Source organism: Oryzias melastigma, linkage group LG20, assembly GCF_002922805.2.
Source record: "Oryzias melastigma strain HK-1 linkage group LG20, ASM292280v2, whole genome shotgun sequence".
NCBI classification, from domain to species: Eukaryota; Metazoa; Chordata; class Actinopteri; order Beloniformes; family Adrianichthyidae; genus Oryzias; species Oryzias melastigma.
Genome location: NC_050531.1, coordinates 22185850 through 22204590, shown reverse-complemented (window position 1 = coordinate 22204590; position 18741 = coordinate 22185850). Strand labels below are relative to the sequence as shown.

Genomic DNA, 18741 nt, shown 5'->3' with positions numbered 1-18741 from the left:
AGTAAATCCCAAAGGACCGCTGACAGAATCAAATGTTGGAATGGTTCTCCCTCAAAGACTTCAACAATGACTTGTACAATTCTCCGGTATTATTAAAGTAGAATCTGTTTACATCCGCGGTCTCGTGATAGAGGCGTGAAAAGAGGCGAACACTCACAATAAACTCACTCCAGATTGGTGACAGTACTTCCTATAGATTCATGACTCAGCTATGACTCAGACCAATCGCTGAAGATGGGTTGCAGACGTTTGCAAAATGGCGATATCCGTTTCAGGAAGTGACAGTGAAAGCGGTGGTCTATTTTCACAAGGAGTGGAGGTAATGCATTTCCAATGGGGGACCTCATAACTTGATAAGTCCAGTATTTTTACAGTCAATGTTCCGGACATTGCGCCGGTTTACCGGCTGCTGCTGCTGCTACTACCGGTAGGCTGCTGTCGTGGTCAGACTCATTCAGTGAAGTCCTGCTCGTTCGGGAAGCGCGCAGCTTTGTCTGCCTTCTTCCGCCGCTCTTTCATCTTCCAGGTATGGCTACGTCTTTGCGTCCTTCTGCTGTTGGCGGTTGACGTTTCGCCTCCGGAGGACGTCTGCTCTTCCCCCGTCTGCATCAGCCTCTGTGCTCCCCTGGCTCAGGTACCTCCGTGTTTTTTCCTGTTGTTCCCTGTTCTCGCTACGATGTGGCCTGCCTACTTGGCCCAAAGCATTCATCAGCAAGCAAGAGTTCTCCAGCCCAGAGCCCAACCGCCAAAAGACTCGATTCATGCTTCACAAATAACTTCACAATTAATCTTTCAGGTCCACTTCGAGTTCTCTCCTTATTGAAGTGACATCGGCATGTTACAGCTCCGAAGCGAGACAGACGCATGAGCGAGAGAGGGGAAGAAAGATGGCGAGTTGTGCTCCAGTGGCTTGGTGTCTAAAAGAACAACTTCCACAGTTTGGGAGAACTTTGGGTTCCGAGTAAATAAATAGGGAGAGCCTCTTAATCCTGATGAGGCCGATTGCAAATTATGCATGAAAAAGGTGACGGCAAGAAATGGAAACGCCTCTAAATTAAGGACACATTTTCAACTAATGAACAACGCCATACAATCAGAAGAAAGCCAACGCAGCCTTCTGACCCCGCCCACAATTGTCAAAAGTAATTTTCCACTTACGCACAGTAAGTTTCTCCGTGAGCAGAGCCAGAGCCCCTGCCATAGACATTATAACCCCCATAAGTGCACATGACAAAATATCACGCGTGCATGCTTACTGAGATTCTGCGAGCGCACATTCATCACATGTTCAAGGGACCAGAACGCGGAAATAGACAGTCTTACCCGAGCGATGACTTTTTCTGCTCACGGGAAGAAGAAACACGAGCGCGTAGGAACAAAGAGGCACTCCCGGGTTTGAATTATCCGTGAGGAATGTTTACACATGCGCGGAGATGTCTTATTTCTGTGTGGAGTTAAGACTAATTAGGCCCATTGTTTAATTTAATTAATTAGTATTATTAAAAATTACTCAGCGCCAGAAAATTGCTCTACATGCTTTGTTAATTTGATACTATTTAGTTTTCCAATATATTTGTTGAATTACTTTAAAATAAAAATGGTTAATCCAACCATTTTCTGTTGTTATTGTTTTATTAATTGTGTTTGGAAGTCTGTTTCCTACGGTGGAGGAAAGCCCGGCAGTTTGCTAATGCCACTGAAGTGGTGCTTACAAAGTAGAGAAGGTAATACTGTATACTGAGGTGAACTGGGAGGAATACTGACAGTATTAAAACTTGAATAGTGCCCAGGTCTAATTTACAGGTTGACTGTGTTCGCTTGCTTGTTAAAAGATGTGACGGTCTTTAACCCTTGTGCTCTCTTATGGAGTCCAGATGACCCACCCTTACATTGAGGTGTTAGTCCTTCCATGACAAAGGTGGTCAAGACTTCATGTCTGTCATTGGACACCAGTAAAGATTGACAATCATTGAAGAAAAAGTTCAGCGCACTGTCATGTGGGGTCCAGATGACCCCACCTTTAATGTAAACAAGCAAAGGAGAGCTGAAGGGTTACATGCAGAAATGTGAAGTAAAAAGGAGAATGACAGAACAAAAGATGTTCATGATTCTCTTCAAGAGGCTGCGATGGCCTGATGTGGCCACCAGGTGTCCCTGTTCTTTCCTGCAATTGTGAATCAAAGGCATGTCCTGATTGTCTTTTAAAAAAAAATTACAAAGTCAATAGAGTTTATAAAGCATCAGATTGCTTTACTGTTTCTGTCACAGGACTCTGAACTTTAAAGAGGACATTCTTTCAGAGGAATTTTGGTTATTTCTGCTAACTTCTAAACTCTGCGTCATCTTTAAACGTGAGCGACTTGTGCTGATCTGTTTCTGCCTTCAGGACACACAGAAGAATGCTCTGATGATGACAAGCAAGACCCAGTTTGTGGATCCCCGCTGTGAGCAGATGACATCACTGTGTCAGGAAACAAACAAACATCTGTTTATCAAAGGGTTCGTCTAAACAAGTCTGAGCTTCAGGAAGAACTAGGAGTCATGCTGTAAAAATCACAGGAATCCGTCTGTCTCTGACAGAACCAGCTGGTTCCGTCTGCCCGGAGGAACCGGCTGTGGCAGACGGCATGCGCCCACACAAACCTCCTCCAGTAACTCATGAATGAAGCTCATTCATCTACAAATCAGCATGCAGATCTGAGGTGAGACTCACGGGATCAAAGACCAGCATCCTGCAGAGGAGGTGCACAGCCTCGTGGGTCGCTTGGCTTGACAGCGTGTACAGAACAGGAAGCGATGGCTGCAGCAAAACAGACAACAGAGACATCATCACTGCAGCTGCCGAGCAGGAAGCCCACAGCGCACGTGTTGACTCAACACGGAACTCATGCACTGAGCTGCGCTGGGGGAAGCTGCTGGCTCCATGCAGAACACAGCTCACCTGTTTGTGAGGTCCTCTGAGGATGTGGGCACGGGCCCCTTCACACGCCGTCCTCATGGCCTCCATGGATGGCGTTCCCAATAGGTCTGTGATCAGATCCAGCTGCACAGAAACAGCAGTTCAAGCCGAGGCTACACCCTCCCTGCTGCTCTCCTAGCTTCTGTTTCTCCTCTGCCTCGCTCCTTCCTTCGCACATGCTCACATCATCCCCAACCTCCAGCGTGAGCTGCTCCACCCCACTTTCAAACATCTGTTGCTCCAACCACTTTCTACTTTCTTCCATCAGTCTGAAAATCATCAATGAAGACTTTCTGTCATCCACATTCATGCCCCCATGAAGCTCCTGCTGTGGATTCATCTGCCTCCTTTCTCCTGTTTCCTCTCAGTTTCATCTCCAACTAAGAATGTAACGATTCTTCCTGAATCCGTAACAAAACGATTCAAACTCGGTTTGTCTCTACCTGTACCTAAATTTAGAAATCCAGAGCAGATGATATTTTTCCAAGCAGGCTCGCTGAGAGCACCCTTGGTGTGGAGGGAGCAGTGCTTTTTTTTTTTTTAGAATTCTTTTTTATTGCTTTTTCAACATATTTTCAAACATAAACATAGCTCAGCACAGAACTGATCCAGAATCATAAAGATTCTTTCAGCAATGTCAACCAGAAAAAGATTCCTTCTCACAGGGTTTAAAAGACAAAGAAAAAATAATAATAATAATAGAATTTAAAAAAATACCAGTTTGGAAAAGAAAATTAAGAATCACCCATAAATTGTTATTCAAAGATGAAAGCTTTTAGTATAGACTGTATTGAGACTGCTGAAACGGAGAGGTGTCCAAATCTTCATAAATGATCCTTGGTGGAGTGAAGCCAACAGCTCAAGTATTCCAGAGGAAAAAGTTCAATGACAAGTCTATGCCAGTTTGCTTTTGAGGGTGCTTTCTCACGTATCCATGACAGCGTATGTCAAGATATCATACAGAGGTGGCGGAATTAAGTTTACTGTCCGTGTAACCGGGAGGCAGAGAGACTGTCCTGAAGATCTTCTCTGTGTCCTCCAGAATATGTCTCCAGTATGAGGAAATTTTTGGACAGAACCAAACACAGTGAGAATATGTATCAATTGCTGATTTACATTTGAAACACCAGGGAGATGTTTGAGAGTTCAGCTGATGCCTTCTATTAGGAGAGATTTGTAGTCTATGAACAAGAGGGAACAAAGAGTAGAAGAGGTGATGGTTGTGGAGCAGGAAGTAGCAAAGATTAGTAAAGGTGAAGTGAGAGGGGCTTTGAAGAGGATGAAGAGTGGAAAGGCTCTTGGTCCTGATGATATACCTGTGGAGGTATGGAAGTGTCTAGGAGAGATGGCAGTGGAGTTTTTGACCGGGTTGTTCAACAGGATCTTAGGTGGTGAGAAGATGCCTGAGGAATGGAGGAGAAGTGTGATGGTGCCCATTTTTAAGAATAAGGGAGATGTGCAGAGTTGTGGTAACTACAGAGGAATGAAGCTGATGAGCCATACAATGAAGGTGTGGGAAAGAGTAGTGGAAGCCAGACTAAGAGCAGAAGTGAACATTTGTGAGCAGCAGTATGGTTTCATGCCAAGAAAGAGCACTACAGATGCAACATTTGCTTTGAGGATGTTGATAGAGAAGTACAGAGAAGGTCAGAGAGAGCTCCACTGTGTCTTTGTAGATCTGGAGAAAGCTTATGACAGAGTGCCCAGAGAGGAACTATGGTATTGTATGAGGAAGTCTGGAGTGACAGAGAAGTATGTCCGAGCAGTGCAGGACATGTATGAGGGCTGTAAGACAGTGGTGAGGTGTGCTGTAGGGGTGACAGAGGAGTTCAAGGTGGAGGTGGGATTACATCAGGGATCAGCTCTGAGCCCCTTCCTGTTTGCAATGGTGATGGACAGACTGACGGATGAGGTTAGACAGGAATCACCATGGACTATGATGTTTGCAGATGATATTGTGATTTGTAGTGAGAGCAGGGAACAGGTGGAGGTGGAGTTAGAGAGGTGGAGGTTTGCCCTGGAAAGGAGAGGAATGAAGGTTAGCCGCAGTAAGACAGAGTACATGTGTGTGAATGAGAGGAACCAGAGTGGAAGAGTGAGGTTACAGGGAGAAGAGATAAAGAAGGTGGAGGAGTTTAAGTATTTAGGGTCAACAGTACAGAGTAATGGAGAGTGTGGAAAAGAAGTGAAGAGGAGAGTGCAAGCAGGTTGGAATGGGTGGAGAAAAGTGTCAGGTGTGATGTGTGACAGAAGAGTTTCAGCACAAATGAAAGGAAAGGTGTACAAGACTGTGGTGAGACCAGCCATGTTGTTTGGACTAGAAACAGTGGGACTGAAGAAAAGACAGGAAGCAGAGCTGGAGGTAGCAGAGATGAAGATGCTGAGGTTCTCTTTGGGAGTGACCAGGATGGATAGGATCAGGAATGAATACATCAGAGGGACAGCACATGTTAGAGGTTTTGGAGATAAAGTCAGAGAGGCCAGACTGAGATGGTTTGGACATGTTCAGAGGAGAGACAGTGAATATATTGGTAGAAGGATGCTGAGTCTAGAGCTGCCAGGAAAGAGGTCTAGAGGAAGACCAAAGAGGAGGTTTATGGATGCAGTGAATGAAGACATGAAGGTGGCTGGTGTTAGAGTGGAGGATGCTGAAGACAGGCTTAGATGGAGGAAACTGATTCGCTGTGGCGACCCCTGAAGGGAAAAGCCGAAAGGAAAAGAAGAAGAAGACATCACCCGAGTCTGTTTGCCATTTCTCTACTACATCTAAAATAATTTGTGATTTGTTTGATTGAGAACATTGTAAAAGCAAGTATTTACTTTTTTAGAAGGAGGTTTTAGTAATAGCTCTTCTACTGGTGTGGGTGTGGCAACAGAAATCAAGGTGGTTTTATTGTGTATGAAGTCTCTGACTTGCAGGTATCTACAGAAGTGACTACTGGGGAGGCCATATGTAACCTGTATCTGTTCAAATGAAAGCAAAGAGTCTCTTGCAAACAAGTTTTTCATAAACCTTATTCCTTTATGTGACCAAATACTGTAACCTACATCTTTCATACCTGGCTTGAATTCAGGGTTGCCATGTATAGGAGAAAGCAAGAAAATTACAGGCGACTTCCCCTCCACCACCTAGCCAAAAACCATGCTTTGACTGTGTTCATGATTATCGGGTTGTTACCACATACATTTCTGACAGATGTGAGATTTTTACAGGACAGAAGGCCAGGAAGCGAATAATGAGTCTATGATTTTTCAAGGCCTAGCCAGACCGAATTGGGGTCCGCCTCCACCCATTCCATGACAAATCCTAAGATAGATGTCAACTGATACAGTATTGGTACTTTACAGTAGAGTAAATTACAACTCCCTTTGGAGAGCTGTAATTTTTTAAATTTAAGTTTTGGTTTCCTATTATGCCACATAAATTCCCTCAGCCAGTCATTAAACAACTGTAGTCCGGTGGTAATTTTATTTAACAAATAAGTAAAGCAGAAAGATTTTTGGGGAATTCATAGAAAAGTTATTTTGAGTAAATAATAGGTATTGAGTTTTATACTATTTTGTTAAATGATATAAGCAGAGAAGAAAAAAAGAAAAAAATTTGGTTTATTTCCTTCTTTAATTATTCTTTTAGAGCAAAGCACGTCACCAGATAGCGGTAAAATCTGAACGAAAAGTTCGGAATAAAGGCTAACTTGTAAGTGAAGAACAGCGGGGGAGTTTGGAAGCTGGACACCCATTTTCCGGATTGAGGAGACAGAGCGGGAGTCTGGAATGGAAGCAGCGGAGCTAACGTGCACCACGCTGGGCCACATCAACGTGGAGCTGTTGTCTTTTGTCGCCCCGCTGGATCTTGTTGGATTATTGCAACGGACTCATGTTGTGTCGCTGGGATTGTAAAAGAAACACGGACATCTGCTCAGTTAACGGGATCCATCTTGTTTATTCTTCTTCACAGCTTTTTTAGTACAAATCAGATCAGTATCTCCACCTGCTGGGCAAATGGTGTAATGGCACTCAGTAACAACACTACATATCCCTCTTTTTTTTTTAAACCCAAAGACAGAAATTTCAATAAAAGGAAATATTTAACTTCACAACTTATCAAATAGTATTTGTGACAAAATAAAGTTGAGATGAAAAATTGTCAATCCTAGTTGACTTCTAAACAGTAAATTCTATAGTATTCAATCTCAATTAAATGCAACTTTTCAATAACTTCTGGCCAGACTGTATAGCTTGTATCTATGACCTTGATAATCCAAAATACTATTAATAAAACAATGTTAAAGTCAGAAACAACATAAACATTTGTTACTGTTCATTACAACCTGTCGTCCCCATGAAAACAAAGCTTAAGAGAGCTGGATCAAGCCCTTTGGCATTTCGTGGCCAGCCATCATGAAGATAAACCAGAACTTGTTGCAACACAGGACAGTCCAAACAGGCCTGAATCAGCTGGTCTTTGGTGACGGCAGCAAAGTCCACACTAGCCACTAGTGCTACCATGTCCTCCTCTAACTCGTGTGATGGAGGAGAAGAGACAGGTAAACGAGACAAACAGTCCGCAACAACATTCTCATGACCAGTTTTGTACTCTACCGTGTAGTTGAAACACATGAGGCGAGCTGACCACCTGGCAATCTGCATTCCTGCTCGTCCAAAACCTTTAGTAGACAGCAAGTAAGTGGGCTATGGTCAGTGCGCAGAGTGAAGTGTTTACCCCACAAATATGTGCGCCAGCGTTCAGCAGCCCAAACACAGGCGAGCGCCTCTTTCTCAATAATAGAGTACTTCCTTTCACACTCACTAAGAGACCTCGACGCAAATGCAACCGTCTTTTCCGTGTCCCAATATAACTGAGTAAGTACAGCGCCAATACCAAAATCACATGCATCTGTGGTGACTATGGTGGGAAGAGCTGGGTCAAACAGCGAGAGGGCAGAGCAAGTAGCTATCAGTTTTTAGAGTTTTCAAAAGTCACTTGTGCCTCCTCAGTCCATTCAAAGTCTGCATTTTACACAGTATGGCACAAAGTGGTTCCACAACACAAGCATAGTTGGGAATGAACTTTGAACACCGCCCTGTAAGGCCCAGGAAAGAGTGTAGAGTTGTTGCATCAGAAGGAGAAGTAGCCTCTATGATAGCACTGATGTGGTCAGGGTTTGGTTTGATACCTGCAGCAGAGACAATATGTCCCAAAAATGACAGTTCAGTTTGTCTGAATAGGCACTTTTCCATGTTAAGCTTCAGGCCACTACTGCACAGTCGGTGCAGCACAGCTTTTAACCGTATCTCATGAAGATCAGATGTGTCAGCAAACACAATCACATGGTCCAAATAATATTTAACACCATCCAAACCTGACAAAATCTGTGTCATCATTCTTTGAAAAGGATTGGGAGCTGAAGCTAATCCAAAAGGTACTCTGGTAAGACGGAATAGTCCCTCGTGTGTAATGAAACTAGTAAGGTCCCTGCTTTCAGGATGAAGGGGTACTTGGTAGTAAGCATTCTGCAAGTCTATGGTGGAGAACATCCGCGCTCCACGTAGCTCATGGAACACCTCTTCAATGTGTGGTAGCGGATGGCTGTCGATGACCACTGCTTTATTTGGCTCCCTCAGGTCCGGACACAATCGGATGCGGCCAGACTTTCGTTTCACTACCACGATAGGTGAAACCCATGGGGATGAGTCAATCCGTTCAATGACGCCTTCATGTTCCAATCTCTGTAGTTCCTGGGAGACTGCATCACGCACAGCAAACGGCAGACGGCGCAACTTTTGCTGGACAGGGCGAACTTCGGGTCTTACTTTCACCTTGTGGGCAAAACCTGTCACTAGCCCCAGTTGGTCAGAGTTTTCTTGAAGTACCTCGAGGTTGGTGGTAGGGGCTGTGTACTGTACAAAGGCTGAAGGATGTTGTAAAGCAGGAGGCACAGTAGGAGAAAGTACTGGTGCACTGACCTGTCCATCTTTGTTAACTAGGTTCAGAGCATTGAAAAGATCCAATCCCAAAAGCGGGTTTCCACGTATACCTTTACGGTAGCACAGCTTGATCCACATGTCACTGTCAGCTCCAAGCAGCCTAGTACAGAGATGGGTTGTCCAGAATAAGTAACTAATCTTCTTTTTGCAGTGGACAGTGGAATGTATCCATAATGCCTCTGGTACAGGTGCATAGGAAGAATGGAAACTGCTGATCCAGTATCAACCAGCAAGTCAACAGTAATTGTAGGTCCCTCAGGTGCACACATAGAGACTTTGCACATCAGCCTGTTGTTAAGGCTGGTCAAATCCTCTTCTTCCACTAGTAGGATTTTAACTGTGTCTGTCTGTTCAATCAACACTTCCCTCACTTTATTTAAAACAGTCCCACTCCTGCAGACTCTCTCAAAATGTCCATGTTTACTGGATTTCCTGCATGTGGCTGCTTTAGAAGGGCATTTAGGAAAACTTGCAATATGTGTAGAAGATCCACAGTGGTAGCATGTCTTACCGGCAAACCCAGGTCCGTTGATGGGGATTCTCTGTGATGATGCCAGGGGTGCTTTAGCTGATGGGCGGCCATGACCGTGTCTGTATCTCCCATTGCCGGTGGAAGACCCCTGCACCATGCCAACCACTGCTTCACCGGCTGGTGTAGCCATAGCCTTCGCCTCAGCCAGGGCACTTTCAATCTGAGCAGACATTGTAAGAGTCTTCTGTAGAGGAAGGTTATCTTCCATAAGCAGGCGTTCTCTGATCCTCCTGTTATTTGTCTTTTCCACGATTTGATCACGTATCATGTCATCCGCTAACACAACAAAAGCGCACGTCGTAACGAGCTCACGTAAAGCAGCAGCATACTGAGCAGTCGACTCCCCGACACGATGAGCCCTCTGACGAAATTTGTTTCTCTCAGCCACAGTTTTTAACTTGGGTATAAAAAACATCTTCAATGCCTGCAGGGCAGCTGCATAGGAGTCACCAGTATCCGGCAAAGTGTAGAAAATGCGCTGAGCTTCCGTGCCCACCATGTGAATCAGTCCTCTATGTCGTCGGCTAGCGCCAGCACGTAGTTCTCAAACATACGTATCCAGGACCCCAGCGGGATCGTAGGTGCACCGGGATTCTGTAGGAATGCCTGGGGCGGCGAAATTCCAAGTAAAGCCATTCCTCGTCGCCAATATGTTGTGTCGGTAGGATTGTAAAAGAAACACGGACATCTGCTCAGTTAACGGGATCCATCTTGTTTATTGTTCTTCACAGCTTTTTTAGTACAAATCAGATCAGTATCTCCACCTGCTGGGCAAATGGTGTAATGGCACTCAGTAACAACACCACAACTCATTGTTTTGAAAGAGAAATAACAGGCCTGCAACTTTTTTCCCCCTTTTAATTACGGAGCCGGTACCGTGAGTAAACTGGACTGTGTGTGTGTGTCTGAGAAAAGGACAGAAAACATTTAAATGTTCAGTGTTCCATCATTTTGATTTCTATACATGGCCTTTCTTATAAGCTAAGGGTTGGTAATTTCTGGTATATATTTTATTGGTTAAGGGGATTTAACAATTTGTGCTAAAATCTAGTGTTTTTTTATTTGCTTAGACATAAAAAAGGGGACATTTTGTATTCATTTCAAGATAATTGGTGTAATTTAATAACTGATGTTTTTACTTAATTTGAGTGTTTATATTTTTTGTTGGGGAATTATTTATGTTTTATTTGCCAAAGTATTATATTTTATTAAACAACGTCTTCATCGGGGGATGGTGATGAGCAGGCAATGGAGTAGGCAGCACGAAAGACAAGCTCCGCCGCAAATAAGTTTAAATTAATATTTTAAGATTTTTTTTTTTTTTTTATAAAAACGGTAAAACCCCATCAGGGACTGAGTAATTATTTTGCTATCTTTCATATTAGTGAGCTAAATCTAGTTTGATGGCCAGTAATTTAAAAGTTCAAGTTCACTGGATCAGCTCCGTCGGCAGGCCCCAGAGAGCCCGGCTCTAGCAGCCCACCATCCGCGGTCCAAGCTGAATCCTTGGCTATGAAAGCTGAAATTCTTTCCTCTCTGAAGGCGGACATGGCTGCAGTGTTCCGACAGAAGCTGAAGACTGCGCTCTCGGATGACTTCGATGCCATTAAAACCGAGTTACAGGCGGTAAAGACGGAGCTAGCTAGCAACACGGCAAGGTGGAGACGATGAAGACAATAATGACGGACGTGGAGAAAGCTCTTTCCTCTCAGTCTGACGAAGTGACCTCTCTCCAAAACAGAGTGGGGAAATTGGAATCAGAAGAGAACGGCCTGCGAGAGAAATGCCTCGACACGGAGGGGCGAATGAGACGCTCCAACATCCGCATCATTAATATCCCCGAGTCCAAACTCCTGCGGGATGTCCTGCAGGTGGATAAAGACATCCTCATCGATCGTTCTCACCGAGGAGGACCCGCGAGGAACCAGACCGGCAGACCGCGGGTCATCGTGGCCCAGCTCCACTACCATCAGGACTGCATGGAAATCCTCCGGCGCGCCCGGGAGTCCGGCCAGCTGTGCTGGAAGGGCGCCGACATCTCCATCTTCCCTGATTATCCTCCAAGTGTGGCGCAGGCGAGAGCCACCTTCAGCGAGGTGAGACGGCTCCTCCAGGAGGGAGTGAAATATGGGCTCATGTACCCGGCGCAACTCCGGATCAAGCACAACGGAAATGAAAAATGGTTCCAAAGCACGGAGGAGGCGACGGCTTACGTGAAATCCACAATCACGGGGAGCGCGTCAACCAACTGATTTGAACTGAGAGCGAATCTGAACGAGGTCAGTTGAACTACAGACATCCTTTTTCTTTTATTATGATCGCACTGACCCGCGGACTCCCAAGAGTTGAACGTGGGGAAAGGGGGGGACAAAAGGGGGTTTCGTATTAAAATTTTCCCCCTCTTTTTTTTTCTGCCGAAGTTCTATTGTTATGTTTGTTATTTATTTTAAGTTGGAGTTTTACTTATCCTATACCCAGCACATCTACTCACTGCGGAAGAAGGCCCAGCAGAGGTTGTACTTCTTACGACAACTGAAGAAGTTCAACCTGCCTCAGGAGCTGCTGATCAACTTCTACACAGCAATAATCCAGTCTGTCCTGACCACATCCATCACAGTCTGGTTTGGATCTGCAACCAGAGCAGACAGGGACAGACTGCAGAGAACCATCAGGTCTGCTGAGAGGATTATTGGCTCCAACCTTCCCTCCATTCAGGACCTGTACCGGTCCAGGGTGAGGAAGAGAGCTGGTAGAATCTCGACAGACCCTTCACATCCAGGACACGGTCTCTTCAGTCTCCTCCCCTCAGGACGGCGGTTCAGGACTTTGTGCACAAGAACCACTCGCCACAAAGACAGCTTCTTCCCGCGAGCCGTCACTCTGATGAACTCTTGACCAGTCTCAGAGTACGGTGCACAACATGGGATCAGTTTTAACCGGACACTGTTGTATATATCTTTATCCCCCTTGTTATTTTTTTCAGATGTGTATATATATACGTGTATATATATATATATTCATATTTCTATTTTATCTTTTTATATTATTATTATTTTTTATCTTTTATCTTTTCTACATAGGAGCACAGGTCACGGGAACCAAATTCCTTGTATATATTCTATACTTGGCCAATAAAACCTGATTCTGATTCTGATTCTGATTCTGATATGTGACATTTGTACCTGTTCTGGAGCGGAGCCTGATCTCCTGAGAGCTTGTGTTCTTCCCAAAGCACTTAAATGTGCAGTTTTCGTTCTAGGGGTTTGGGTAATCACCGTGTTCTGATTGGTGATGGGGTGGGTTTCATTGTACCACACTTTGAGTTTTGTTTTGACCTTGTACTATGTTATCTCAGTCTGCATTTGCTTATTTCTTTTTGTAAAGACCTCCACAACGTTGTTACAACCCTTGATATCAGCAACATAGAAATGATCTTCCCTACTGATGACCATGACAACAACTAATTCAGACTTTTCATTTGTTCCAGCTGGCTGCGATGTTAATTTTATAACTTGGAATGTAAAATCCTTAAACACCCCTGTGAAGCAAAAAAAAAGTATTGAACCACTTAAACATGTTAAAAGCAGGAATAGTTTTTCTCCAGGAAACTCACCTTCGGACTTTTGATCACTTTCAGCTCAGGGGACGGTGGATCGGGCAATCATACCACTGTAATTTTCACTCTTAATCTCGAGGTGTGGTCATCCTCATTAATAAGAACGTCCCATTTGTAATGTCTTCAGTGGAAACAGACTCTTCAGGACGATATGTAATTGTCACTGGCAGGTTGTTTAACACACCTGTAGTGTTGGTTAATGTTTATGCACCTCATTGAGAGGATAGCTCCTTTTTCCTTAATTTTTTTCCCAAGATCCCAAATATGAACACCCACCATTTAATATTTGGAGGAGACATGAAGTGTGTCTTGTCACCGAGTCTGGATCACAGCTCATCTCGACCAGCACCCATGATCAGTTTGACTCTCCAGTTACAGCACTTTCTTAGCACGAATGGTGTCATTGATATTTGAAGGTTTTTGAATCCCACATCCAAACATTATTCTTTTTTCTCCCCTGTCCACGGAACATATTCCCGCATTGATAATATTTTCCTGGATAAACGACTCCTCTCTCTTGTTCGCAAATGTGAATATCAAGGTATGGTTATTTCAGATCACGCCCCTTTACTGATGACTTTACATATACCAACTTCCTGTAACAGGCAGTTTAACAACACGTTACTTTCTGATGAAAAGTTTACTAAATTAATTTCCTCTGAAATAACATTATTCCTTAAATGTAATTTGACCCCTGGAATATCACTTTCTACTGTTTGGGAATCATTGAAGGCGTACCTGAGAGGACAGATCATTTCCTATTGTGCCCAACAAAAGAAAAGTAATAATCAAAAACTCGATCATTTGACTAAGGAGATCTTCAAATTAGACACAATGCTCGCAGCCACCGAAGATTTGTTTAAATTACGTCTTAATCTCCAAACAGAGTTCAATTTGTTATCTACTGGATATATAGAAAACCTAATCAACAAAACACAATGCCAGAAATATGAACACGGTGAGAAGGCTGGAAAAATCTTAGCCCACAAGCTTCACCAAAAAGCTGCCAGCAGAGATATAATTTAAATAAATGACCAGTCGGGTAATAAACACAGAGACCACTTAGAAATAAACTCCTGTTTTTATAAATACTACTCGACCCTGTATGATACCGAATCTCGTGGTGAACAAACTTTATTTGATTCATTTTTTAAGAAAATAAATGTCCCCTTAATTGAAAATAACTTGTCTCGGGAACTAGACAAACCATTTTCTTTCCGAAAAGTTACGAACACGATTACATCCATGCAAAATGGAAAAAGCCCAGGACCTGACGGAATTTCTGTTGAATTTTTTAAGCAATTTTCTAACCCACTCTCCTCGTTTCTGCTCTCAGTTTTTGAAGAATCTCTTACCACGGGCATTCTTCCTCCAACGATGCATCAGGCGGTCATCTCCCTTATCCCAAAACCAGATAAAAACCCTCATGAATGTGGTTCATATCGTCCTATTTCCCTTTTAAATGTAGATAATAAGATTCTTTCAAAGATGCTAGCCGGGCGTTTGGAGACTGTTTTGCCCTCAATTATTGCAGATGTTCAGACCGGCTTCATCAAAGGTCGCCAATCATTTTATAACGTTAGACGTTTATTCAATATTCTTTATGGTCCCGCTTCACCCGATGTCCCAGAAGTCCTTCTGTCTCTGGATGCGGAGAAGGCGTTTGACCAGGTGGAGTGGGATTACATGCTTTACACTTTAAAACAATTTGGCTTTAGTGAAAATTTTTCTTGGATAAAGATTTTGTATTCTTCCCCATCAGCAGCTGTTTGTACTAATAATAATCGCTCCCCCTATTTTTCCCTCAAGCGTGGGACCCGCCAGGGCTTCCCCCTATCACCTCTGCTAGACGAATGTTTTCCCTTAAGGATCTGTCAAAATTAGCTCCTGTTTTTACAAATTACCAGTTTATTCCCTCAACCTCAGACAAAGCTTTTTATGAGTGGAGCAGGAGCGGAGTTTGTTTAATTGATGATCTGTTTATTGACAACACCTTTGCATCTTTTGATCAACTTCTAGCTAAATTCAACATCCCTCGCTCTGATTTTTTTAGATACTTGCATCTTCGTAGCTTTGTATTTAAGTCGTTTTTCTGTGTCCCATCCCATCCACCTTCTTCCCTTTTAGAATCCATTTTGAAAATTAAAGTTGGCTCCAGGGGAACGATTGGCAACATTTATTCTTTGTTAAACACACATGGTTTAGAGCCCTTGACAACACTCAAATCTCACTGGGAAGAAGAACTAAACTTAAATATTCCTGACAGTATTTGGAGTAAAGCATTTGATAACATACATTCCTCATCAATCTGTTTGCGTCATCAAGTTATCCAGTTTAAGATCGTACACCGACTCCACTGGTCCAAAGCTAAACTTTCAGAGTTCGTCCATAATATAGATCCCACATGTGACCGATGTAGCTGTTCTGTAGCCACCCTATCCCATATGTTCTGGTCCTGTTCCAAGTTAGATCACTTCTGGGAGTCTATATTCACTTTTTTTCTGATGTGCTACATAGGCCTTTACAACCCTCGGTTTTTTCTGTATTATTTGGTGTTTTACCTCTAAACCTGGACCATAGAGCACAAACTGTCATCACTTTTGGGATGCTGATTGCCAAGAGACTCATACTGCTCAAATGGAAAAAACAATATCCTCCAACCTTCAAGATGTGGCTGAGCGACCTTCTGCACTTTTTGGCGTTGGAAAAAATTCAGTCCTCTGTGAAGGGGTCAGTGCAGAGGTTCTATCTAACCTGGAATCCTTTATTGGAGCATCTGAGGAACTTGGATGTCGCTGTTGCCAAAAAATGCTTGTGACTGGTCTTGTAATGCGAATAGGGGATTTTGTTGTGTGTGGATGATTGTTTGTGTCCCGCCATGCGTCTAAGCTTCTGTAAGACTTGAGACAGAATGGTACAATGAGGGTGGGAAGGGGGAGGGGTGTGTGTGTTTTATGTTGTATGTTTCAAATTTGTACTGTCTTCAAAACGAAAAAATTCAATAAAAAGACTGTGCAAAAAAAAAACAACGCCTTCATCAATATTTGGCTAAATGTTTACCTGTCTCTGGGTCTCTTCATTAAATTTTTGGAGAGGATAATATTATAATATTGACAAAAAAGGTGCACCTTATTTGGTTTCCACCTGAAGAAAGCACCCGCCATTTTTACTAACCAACAGAGTGGCTATACGGGTGCTACACAACTAAAAAAACTTGGTTTGATATTATTTGCAAGGGATACAATGATTTTGAAAGCACATTTATCTTGATAATTGAAACTATCAAGAAGAGAGACAGGGAGTTGGTTCCATCTAGAAAGGTATTTTTGATAGTAAAAAGAAGAGGGGTAAAGTTGGCCTTAAACAATTGATGAAACATGGGAGTGATTTGAATACCAAGATATGCAAATCCTGACAGTGACCAGCGGAAAGGAAATGATGCTAACATTTTTATTGTACTTGTTAGACTACCCACTGGCATGGTAAATGATTTAGAAAAGTTAATTTTGTAACCTGAAAATGTTCCTCATTGCAGAATTAATTCAGTAAGTCTAGGAATAGAAGATATAGGATCTGTAATATATACCAAGATATCATCAGCATAGAACGAAATTTTGTGTCGAGTTCCACCAGCAGAAACCCCCAGTATAGTCAAGTCCTGCCTAATGCATTCAGCCAAAGGTTCAATCGCCAAAGCAAACAATGCCGGACTGAGAGGGCAGCCCTGTCCTGTCAAGCGATATAGAGAGACACTTTCAGATTTACATCCATTTGTGATCATAGAAGCTAAGAGGTTATTAAATAACAACCATCGTATGAATGTTTCTCCAAAGTCAAATAAATGTAAGTGTGTGCCACTCAAGATGGTCAAAAGCTTTCTCAGTGCTCAGTGAGATAACCAGACTTTTGATGTCTTGTGCTTGACATAGATTAATGATATTCAAAAGTCTTCAAATGTTATGACTAGGAAGGAAGAGGAGGAAAAACGAGCTCAAAGCTGAGATTTATCATTTCCAGTTAACTTTTGTTTTTTAAAACCTTAAAGACTGAGAAAAGCGGGATACACTGTGGATAGTTTGACAGTCTGTTACTGCCGCCGCGTTCTCTGGCTGCAGCTCGATGCAGCGACGTGTCCAGCGGAGCTCACGCCATGAATATGCCGGCAGACAGACCGCTATGTCGGCTATTTCAGACATGTTAGTGTTGTTTTTTTTCATATTTAAAGTCTGCGCTAACATAGCCACCACCCCCCATCTAAAGGTGCAATCATTCACACGGACGCAATTTGCAGGAAAAATGTGTGTGGATCGCTGGTCTTTCATCGCACAAAAAATATGCAAAGTATCACAAAGTTTTGGAAGTTTAAGCAGCCCCAGCATAGCTGTCTTATTTTTAGAAAACATAAGTAAATTTCAAAAAAATGAAATGAATGGCTCTGTATTGATCACAAAACATTTTAAAGTTTTTTTTAAGTTTAGGTTTCAGCTCTGTGAAGCATTTTGAATTCCTACTCCAACTATATTTGATCTGTTTTCAAAGCGCTTTAAAGTGATCTGTTCATTATTATTCTGCTGTTTTAAGCCAAAATCTAAAAAATTGGCGTTTTCTAGGACATAGTTCCTGCAGAGCGGCAGGAGTTCATTGGAAATTCACCTCTGAGTTGTGGGTGGGACTGTTAGTGTGAAGTAACCCTCACGCTAATATCTCATGAAATCTTGTTTACTCTCTCTCTCACTAGCTTACAGCCCCTCACACCCCCAAGCTAACATTCCAGTGCAACAAAGATGATGAGCATTAACCTGGCTATCTAGACATGCAGTTTAGATCCAGAATCCAGCTCAGACCAGGAACACAAAGACGTTCATGGATCTATTTGTCAACAAATGCATGCTTCAGAACGGGGCGGAGCAGGAAGACTTGGGTCCGCCCATTTCACTTGCTGTCACAAATTTAAGCTTTTTTAAACTGCACATTTTAATTGTTTTTTATATATAGTTTCTCATTATTGTAGAACTGTGTTTTAAATAAAGGACGTTATGTTTACCAGATTGTAAGTTAATCATTTTCAAGTCTTAATGAGGATATTAATAGCACATAAAAAGGAAAAGGGACCATGTAAAAGTGTTGGTAAATGCAATGAGGTCAAGAAGTTGCACCAAACTTTTGTGCTGGTGCACCTAAGAAAAAAAATGAGACGCACTGGTGCAACCAGTACAAAAACGTTGTCTAGAGCTCTGGAGACTGCATAAGGACATCCAGCAGGGCAGAGTGCTCCGCCCCACCAGCAGCATGTCCAGAGGGTGGAGGGTTCTGGTGTGCAGGGAGTGGATGTTCACCTGCTGGATGGGGCTCTGAGCTTGGAAGAGGATGCGTCTGCCCAACAGCTCTGCAAAGATGCAGCCCACGGACCAGATGTCGATGGAGTTGGAGTAGTGGCGGCTCCCCATGAGGATCTCTGGCGCTCTGTAGTACTGGGTCACCACTTCCTGAGTCATGTGCCGGGACTCGTCCGACTCCTCAACACGGGCCAGGCCAAAATCACAGATCTGCAAGACAGCCCCACTGAGCAATGACTGCCACAGCAGCAAGTGATGAATTCATGTGAACATGAAACTGTTCATCATAAAAGAACTTCTGTAGATGCTA

At 43.2% G+C, this 18741-nt stretch overlaps 1 protein-coding gene across 2 annotated transcripts in view; it reads right to left on the bottom strand.

The window, feature by feature from the left end:
- nlk2 (nemo-like kinase, type 2) overlaps positions 1 to 18741 on the bottom strand; it is a 74145-nt gene that overhangs the window by 13740 nt on the left and 41664 nt on the right. The window contains exons 6-8 of one of the 2 annotated variants that reach the window (XM_024279711.2): positions 18432 to 18641; positions 2942 to 3043; positions 2714 to 2800 (exon numbers count right to left, since the gene is read on the bottom strand). In XM_024279711.2, the coding sequence (XP_024135479.1) occupies positions 2714 to 2800; positions 2942 to 3043; positions 18432 to 18641 (399 nt within the window). The remainder of the gene's footprint in view (positions 1 to 2713; positions 2801 to 2941; positions 3044 to 18431; positions 18642 to 18741) is intronic. The other variant, XM_024279712.2, reaches the window with a different exon arrangement.